At 33.1% G+C, this 9,060-nt stretch overlaps 3 protein-coding genes across 3 annotated transcripts; 1 reads left to right on the top strand and 2 right to left on the bottom strand.

Annotated features, from left to right (window-relative positions):
* The first annotated feature begins 1,276 nt into the window (after positions 1-1,276).
* On the top strand, positions 1,277-1,645 carry Chro.40431 (hypothetical protein). The annotated part of the gene is made up of 1 exon (XM_660944.1): positions 1,277-1,645. The coding sequence occupies one exon, from the start codon at positions 1,277-1,279 to the stop codon at positions 1,643-1,645; it is 369 nt and encodes a 122-aa protein (XP_666036.1).
* A 199-nt stretch (positions 1,646-1,844) lies between these two features.
* Chro.40430 (eukaryotic translation initiation factor 3 subunit 8) lies at positions 1,845-4,973 on the bottom strand. Its single annotated transcript, XM_660945.1, has 1 exon — positions 1,845-4,973. One exon carries the CDS (start codon positions 4,971-4,973, stop codon positions 1,845-1,847), a length of 3,129 nt encoding a protein of 1,042 aa, XP_666037.1.
* Positions 4,974-7,312: 2,339 nt separating this feature from the next.
* Chro.40429 (hypothetical protein) lies at positions 7,313-8,812 on the bottom strand. Its single annotated transcript, XM_660946.1, has 1 exon — positions 7,313-8,812. The coding sequence occupies one exon, from the start codon at positions 8,810-8,812 to the stop codon at positions 7,313-7,315; it is 1,500 nt and encodes a 499-aa protein (XP_666038.1).
* Positions 8,813-9,060: the final 248 nt, after the last annotated feature.

Here is a 9,060-nt window from a genome sequence, read left to right on the forward strand (position 1 = left end):
AGGGGAGGAGTGGGCGGGGAGGGGGGGCGGGGGAGAGGGTGGGGATGGAGTGAGGCGTGGGGGGGAGTGGGGAGGGGTGGGTGGAGGAAGGGGAAGTGGGAGGGGGGGTGGGATGGGGAAGCATGGAGGAGAGAGGGGAGACGGGGAGGTGGATGGGGAGGAAAATTGGAGAAAGGTGGGGGAAGGGGGGGGGCGAGAGGGAGTAGGGGGAGGGGAGGAGTGAAATGGGGTCATGCAAACTGTCAATAGGATCGAATATTAAGTTAAAGGCATTATCCTCGTTCATAAAAATATTCAGCTCTTTTCTGTATTCTTCAATTTTATAAGAAAAACTTCTATAAATCTTCTTCTTTATACCATCCCTAGTATTTTCATTCTTGTTTAAGGGCAAATTTATCAGAAATGGTCTCAGTTCTAACTCAGGAAATAGTTGATCTCCAATACTTAATACATTCTTATAGTTAATATCAAGCATTATTTCCACTTTAGATTAATTTCAATTTCTGTATTCCAACAATTAAATTATTATTTTAGTTCTTTTATATACCCATGCAAGTTCATACATCCTTTTACACGTATGTACTTTTTTTTTCAATTATTATTATTTACTTTCCTGCTTTTTAAATACTCATCCAAATATGAGATTTTGGAGTTTATAATCGATTACAAGCAAGCTAAATTACTCCCTCACATTCACATTAGCTTATTAATCCAAGTTTATCTTTCTTTTCTAAACAAACTAGTTTTCACTTTTGCTTTATTACTTAATATCTTTTTTAAAAGTTAATCACGACTATGAATGGCTAGTTATACACGCTAACACTCACAAACTTCCTGATTGGAAAGGTTGAAATTATTGTCTCTTTTTAAAAAATTTTGTTACTTGTTGACTGGAGTTGATGAATTATTAAAAATAATTTTACTTTGACTTAATATTTTCCCACTTTAATTTCTTTACCCTATGTATAAATAATAAATACTAATTTTCCCGCCAATGGCGCCAACATGCAATTAATAGTAGTAATTAAATATTAAAAGTAATTGATGATTAGATCAAAAAGAAAATAATAAGTTTATAATCAATTACTTGGATAAGGTTTCTCTTTTTTCAATAACTTCTAATTTATATCTTGTATGAAAACCTAAGAGATATTTTATTTTCTAGAAGAAAAAAGGTAGGAAAGCAATAAGATCATAAAAGGTATGCAATTATTAGCCTGAAAAATTACTTAAAATTACCATTAAACCGGGTAGAGCTCGTGAAATATACAAAAATATGGAGGTTTGTGAATGGATTAAAAATTTAGAAATGGGAGTTTTGGCTGCAATTGAAATCACAAGGAATAGTATATTGGAAAATAGTAGCAATAAAGAGTTTAATATTATGAATGAGTATGACAAACTATATAATAAGATAGAGACTCTATGTAAAGATCAGAAAGAGTTTTACGAATATATTCTAGAGAATTCAGTTGGAGATGAAAGCGATTTAGAGGGAATTAAAGAATTCCAGGATAAAATAAAGTTGGAAAAAATTACTCAAAAACTTGAAAATAGTAAAGAATACTTAAAAGAATGTATAAAATGTGAATTACAGAATATCAACTATATAGATACATTAAGTATAATGTGGAAGCATTCATAGTAACTTCAGTAGAGAATGTTAATCATTCAAATTAGTTTCTAGTTAATATTTATGATTTATTTTAAGTTCCAATGAATAAATATAAAAGAGGAATTAAGCACTCTATTGTACTTGCAAGTTACCTCTTTTCTGTAATTGTGGAGCTTATCCAGTTAGCTTATAGTGTTTCACGTTCTGTTTGAGTTTTGTATACAAATCTTCACACACGGATTGGTCTAAGATTCATAGATGATGAAGAAGGTACTGACGATGATGAAGATGAAGTATTTTTATGCTTATTATACTGTCCAGAAGTAGTTTTTCTTGAATAGTAATTAGAATTGAATGATTGGTTACCAGTACCGGACGAATTAGTGTTGTTTGTATTATTTGGTCCGCCTCCTTGTACAGAGCCTGGGCCTATTCCTCCTTGATTATTGGGATTCCCTACTCCTGCAGAGTTTCTATTATTAATAACATTAGGATTTTTACCTCCGCTTGCATTGCCTTTAGAAGAAATCATAGATTCGTTACAATCAACAAATTGTAAGAGCTTATCAGCAACAATTAAAGAATCATTTTGAATCTTACTTGCTTGCTTATGATTTAATAAAACAAACTCTCCGGTTTGATCCCATAAAGCTTGTAATTCATTCTTAAGCATCATCTTAGAGAGAAGTGAATGAATCTTTTCTCTAGGAAGTTGGAACATCTCAATTAGATTATTAACCGAGTATGAGCTGTAAAGGTGTCCATAAGTAAATAAATACGTTCTGAGTGCTTCTTGCTTAATATTTAATTCCAATCTTTCTTGTGTTTGTTGTAAATCTTCTTGATTATAATCCCAAATAGATAGAGAAAATACGTAGTCTTTGCATTCTCTCCATTTACCAAGTTGAAGAGATCTTGTAGCAGCAATGATTGTATCCCTAAGACTCTCAGGAGGGCCAGTAATAGCTTGGCGCTCATATTGTTCTAGTAATCTCCTAAACTGTTTAGAAATAGGTCTTAATTTAATATGGCTATTAGATGCTTCATTTTGCATAATTAAAGATTTGTGATAAGCCAAATAAGGTACTTCTAGTAGCATAGAGCAAATAAGATAAATACAATCAATAACTTCAAGTGAAAGATGCATATGATATGGTAAAAGTCTTCTCTTCTCAGCCCGCTCTTGTTCTGGTGTTCTTTCTTGTGATTTCATATTACTCATGCCCTGAGCAAGCAACTCTCTATTTCTATTTGGCATACAAATTTCACTTAGAAGTTGCTGGGCTTCAGAAATCTGTCCAAGTCTAAATGCAGAAAGACCAAGCTGAACTAAAGACCTGTTATAGAGGATCTGAATATTTACATCAGATCCTAATGCCATGTCATATACTCCTATAGATTGGAATAAAGTCACTGCCTCATTATAATTATCATGAAGTGCCATATTATAAACATGTTGAATCAAAACCCTCAGTTTGTCTTTAGAATCCCCATATTTGTAAACATTCCCCACCAATTCCGTAATAAGCTCACTTGGTTTAAATTTCTTAGGTACCGGTATATCAGGGATTTTTCCTGCACAATCAGTATTGGATGAATCAGAGTTGGCGCTCAATTCCTCAGAATTGAGGGATGAATTAACTGTTTTTTCAAGTATTTGTCTGACAAATTCCCAAACTTTTATAGCAAGGGAATCATTTTTAAAATGAAGTTGATTGATTAAGTGTACTGAGAGACTGGAAACAAGATCATAATAGCCTCTTTCTTCACAGATCTTATAGCATCTCCATAAGAGCGCCAAAAGATGGAGTGACTGAACAAGTCTATCTTTGTATTCACTTGAGTGCACGTCAGTAAGTTGAAGTGCCTTGAGAGACTCTCCATCGAGTCTCTCAATAAATGAAACAAGGAAAGTAACAGTACTTTTGTCTTGCTCCTTTAGATCTACAATATCACTTAAAGAAAAGTTTTCATCAGTATTAGCATTTTCACCATCCAAGCTATTTCCATGTGCATCCATTCCAGAATTGGCGCCGGCGCCAGAGCTGTCACCTGAAGACTTTTTTTTCTTATCTTTAGATGAAATAAAGCTTTGGAAGCCTGAAATGTACACTCTCTTGTCTTTGTTATTAAGAAGGACTAGATCTAGTAATATGTTAATGTTATCACATATTTCTGACCATATTCCGGATGTTATACAATGGAAAGCTCCAGTAATTGTGTCAAATTGAGCTGATATTAAGTGAGTAAGAACATCTGCATAAGCCTGGAGTGAAAGTGGCCTGGAGATTTCTGCAGCCTTTTTCAACAGACGAATCTGTTCTTGTCTATCAGTTCCTTTCTTTCCTCGAGCTGCAACAATTTCACCAACTTTTTCCACAATCATATCTACAGTTACTTCACCTTCAAATGACAAAAGATCTCCAGAAGGAATATTATTATTAGCTCCACCACTTACTGTAGTATCTTGCAAGTCTTTCTTAACTTGTTTTTGACGATTAGCTTTCTTTCCACTTTCCTTCTTTTTCACACTCTTTGTTCTGGTTCCCCATTTAGCTAATGCAGATGCGTGGCGATCTTCATATTCATCTTCATAAGATGACCATTCTGAAGAAGAAGATGATGATGATGAATCGGAGTCTGATGACGATTCGTCTGAGCTGCTGCCATTACCATCTGAGCCAGATCCTGATACTGATCTTGAATCTGAACCTGATGATGATGAGCTAGATGAATCAGAATCTGAATCTGAATCAGAATCTGAAGAATCTGAATACGAGTTAGAATCTGAATCATCGTCACTTAAATTATCATCCTGATAGGCAAGAGGATTATTCCTGCAATCATCCATCTGATCACGATATTCTTCTACTGACTTCCTAAATTTAGCCCTTAAAGTATTGAAACTTGTAGCCTTTGCCTTTGAAAGTTTCTTAATAGCCTCCTTGTCTCTAAATTTCTCATCAAGAAATGCTTCCAGTTCAACTAAAACTGAAATGAAAAACTTTGGAATTCCATAATTCTTAACAGCATTTTGAGATTTTTGCATACACTTTAACAATTTATCGTATTCATCACTTAGAGAGCTGAAATCAGACACCTTCACATGGTTATTAACCCTTCTGATAATCATCCTCAATTCATCATGAAATTTCTCTTTAGCTCCTCGTACAACTCTACGGTCGTCTTCGCTGCTGTCAGAGTCGGAATCAATTGCCCATCTCGAATTATTCATCTCTCTTTGACGACGACGAGCTGCCTGCATCTCCATCTCGGAGTCTGACGAGCTCTCACTTTCACTATTGGAGGAGTCTATTGAAGAAGACTCTGAGCCTTCTGCCCAAAATTTACCCTGCATGATTACTATTTCCTAATATGTACACAAATCTTCCTATTTTATAAATAATTGTATTCAATCTTAATTGGGATATCAAATAATTAATCTTGAGGTATCCTATAATATGATTTCTTATATTATAATGCTTATCAAACTTTGATCCTTTTATAAGCTCAACTGAATCTTAATAGTATTATCCAGTTAATCAGTTATTACTTTGAAACCCAAAGAATCAGATATTATTATCCAATAACCTTTATTCTAACCTCTCAAATAGTAGTACCTTATTCTTTATTTTCTTGATCTTTCCCACCCAACAAACTTCTCACAGAACCTCCCACTAATAGGGCTCTACTTTATTCTGCGTTTTCTTTGTTGTTTTTCTTCTTATATATATATATATAGAAAAAAAAAAAGAGAAAATAAAGTTTTTTCAATTTTTCTCAATTTTCCTTCATTCAACCGGCATCTCAATTAATGTCAATACCGTTTACTAATTATTTTATTTCATTTATTACTTTCCGTCTCTAATTAATTTTATTATTTGTCCCTAATTGGCATTTGGGCGGGCTTTCTCTTCCAATTATAATTTTTAATACCGGCATTTTTTTTAAATTATAATTTCGCCGGTATACAAATTTTAAGGGGGCAAATTAAACTAGGTACCCTAATATGTAAAAAAAATAAAAAACAATGAAAAAAATCAAACTGTGCAAAAATTAAAAATACCTCGTTAATTAAAAATTAGAGAGTATTTTTTTTAATTATTTCATTCACTTTAATAAAAGATTTAAGAATACAGTTTCCACGCTCAAGGTACCGAATAGGAAAAATTCTTTTAAGTCTGAAATAACAAATAATAATACCAACTTTTACAGGAGCAAATTAAAGTTTTTTTTCTTCTTAAGAATTCCAAATATAGAAATTAAATAAACATTTTCCCACACACAGTAAACCCAAACTTAACTTATTCTAACTACAAAATATATATTTATATATATTCAAGATATCACCTATTTCTTGAAAATCTGCAAATATTACAAACTGGAGAAAAGTAAGAGGTTAAAAAAAATACAATGTTAGGAACAATACTACATATCAAAAATTGTTTAGAGGAAAATATTCACGTAAGTTTAAAAGAAAAAGAAACAGTTTAATGATCATTTTAACTTAAAAACACTTACATTTACTGAAAAATTAGGATTTTTCCGGACAAGATCTAGCATATAAGATTCAAGAACGACTGGTTATATTAACGGGGATTATGTCGTTTATTATTGGATTTTACCACCAAAAGTTCTATTATACGGTACTGACAACTTTATTGGGGCTGGCTATCACTCTTCTGGTAAGTAGCAGGAATTAGTAATTTTGCATTTTTAATTCTTAATTTCAGGTTTGTGTTCCTTCCTGGCCAATGTATTGCAGAAACAAAGTTAATTGGCTCCCTTCCGAAAATAGAGAGGAAAAAAAGAAAAAGCGTGAAGCTGACAAGCAAGAGTGAAAGATCTATCTGGAAGAAAATTAAAACAAAAAATATCACTTCTTCTATGCAGTATCAAATTCATACCTTCCTCAAAGCCTGAATCCACCTTGTAGATTTAAGTAAAAAGATAGTGAATTACTAAATATATATAATTCGGGAAAGATCCATATTATAAAAGAAAAACATTCTAAACTTCTTTGTTGCCCGCAGTATGAACTCCTCCCCACATTCAGCACTTTATCCTCTCTATATACGCCTCTGAAACATCTTTCTAATTTAGCTGGAATTTAGTAAAAGAATTAGAGCTCGTGATTATTTGAATTCGGAAGGAAAAAAAGCCAAAAAAACTCCAAATTAATCCGCCATTAATACCAGCATGTGTAACCATAAACATAAAATGAAGATGCCATAAGTATATATTACAAAACATCTCACATTATAGCTCTAAAGTAAATTTAAGTAACTTTTTCTCTCAAATTAGAAAATAAAAAGAAAATGCATCCCCTCTTATCTCTTCTTATGCATTATCTTAATATCTTCAATATTTCGCAATATTTTTACCAAAAAAATAGCATCCTCTAGTGAGAAGTAAAATATATGCATATATATATATATATATATATATATATCTGCAAAGTAGCTCTGCATAACCATCGTGTATTAACTCTCAAAGTCTAACAATTAGCCCCAACAGCATGAATAATCATAATTCCTTCCAATAAATGTGGGCTGCCAAACAATAAGGTGTTTATAAAGTTATTTCTTTTCCATACATTACAATTCTCTTTCGGATTTCTTACTCATAAAATTCTGCTAAACAAAATGCATAGAGTTGGCGGGCCAGATATGGCGCTGGCGCCATTGCAGTCGGTCTTTACCTCCTATTTCTTTTTTTGTTTTGTGTGTTGGAGAGAGATTGTGGAACTTCAGTTTTAAGTGATTGGATGGACTCATTTGGAGCTGAAGAGGAGCCCCTTTTGGTTTCCGGTGATACGGTACTTTTCGGACTTACAGAGCTATGAATCTCGGGTGTATTCGTAATAGAATTTGTTTCACCATTAAAAGGTGAGGATGTGTCCATTTCTGACTCATATTCGCAATCTGAAGAATGATTACTAGCTTCAGAGGTACTAAGAAAGGGGGAAGATATACCCAGATCATTATTTTCGGTTGTTTGTTTGCCTCCTCCTGATATAGATCTTCTTCTGTTATTATAATCACTCTTAAAACCTGAAGGTGAACTACCACTTTTAGAATCTGTGGAATGAATTTGATTTTTGTGGGAACTACTTGCATTTGATATACCGTCATTATTGTTATCCGCTAAAAAAGAATCAACATCGTGACCTTTAGATTTCCTAATTGTCTTTGTCCTCCTTGATTTAAGATATCTACGCTTCGAAGTCTTTTTTGACGTTTTATGATGAAAGGATCTTCTTTTATATCTCTTAATCTCCGTGCTTGAGCAAGTTCGTGATCTTCTATTCATGTTTCCTGTTGGCCTTGCATTATTTCCAAAATCACTTGAAAAATTACCATATGAATTAGCTTCATCTTGATCATTGCTTAGCTCGCTAGATCCATATCCGAGCATAGTTTCTGAAGGATCAGAAATGTTATAATCCAAGTTTGGTTCAGAACCTCCTCCGCCTCTATTAAATTTGGAAATGGATGGATCATTCCCATTATTCCGTTTAATCGTTTCCTGGCAAAGCTTCAAATCCCTATCTAGTCTAGTTAAATCTGATTGAATATCATTAAATGCCCATTCAATCAAAGATATCCTCGCTTTCTTGATTTCACAGAATGTACATCCTGTAACTTCATGGTTTCCACATGACCCATCACGAATTCTAATTGAAAGCTCTCTATTCTCATCTTGAACTGCTTTGAAAAAAGCTATTTCACTCAAGATTTGATTATACATTTCTTCATTACAATTCTCTCCCATATTCAGATAACAAGGAGGAGAAATAGGGTGTGGTAAATTAACGTCATCTGGTAAATCTGCATTTAATATCAAAGCTAAAGAATCTCTTGTGTTTACCAGCCTATCTCTCATTTTTTTAAATAACCTAAGTCTTGATCTGACAGTTCTTTCAAAATTTTTTGCATGTCTATAAATGGAACCAATAATATGAAGATAGTTATATACCATTAGATATCTATATAATTCAGTAAGACTAATCAATTTTGATACAGACTCTTGTATTCTATTCTCAGAGTCTGTAGCTCTTATAAGTTTACCACCATAATTAGATCCACTCCAAATTTGCTTGTCTCCTAAACCAAGCATATCAAGAAATCCTCGTTCTAATGCTCCTTTAGATGAGATATCAACTCCAAAGTTTAAACTTGGATTCCAAAATATCATTATTCTTTTCAATATCAAGTTTGTGAATTTAGCCTGTTCGTCTAATAAAGATACAACGACTTCAGAAAGTTTCTTTTCAAGTTCATCATTATCGGAAGTACTACCCTTATTATTACTTCCATTAGTAGTAACAATAGCATCTTTATGTCTATCTAAAATCCTTGTAGCCTTAGAGTTTGAATTAAATTCCGGTTGATTATTTTCCTGGTGGNATTGTAATATTCTACAAATGATTTTTTTTAACTTAA

This window comes from Cryptosporidium hominis (assembly GCF_000006425.1).
Source record: "Cryptosporidium hominis TU502 chromosome 4 CHRO014153, whole genome shotgun sequence".
Lineage (NCBI taxonomy): Eukaryota > Apicomplexa > Conoidasida > Eucoccidiorida > Cryptosporidiidae > Cryptosporidium > Cryptosporidium hominis.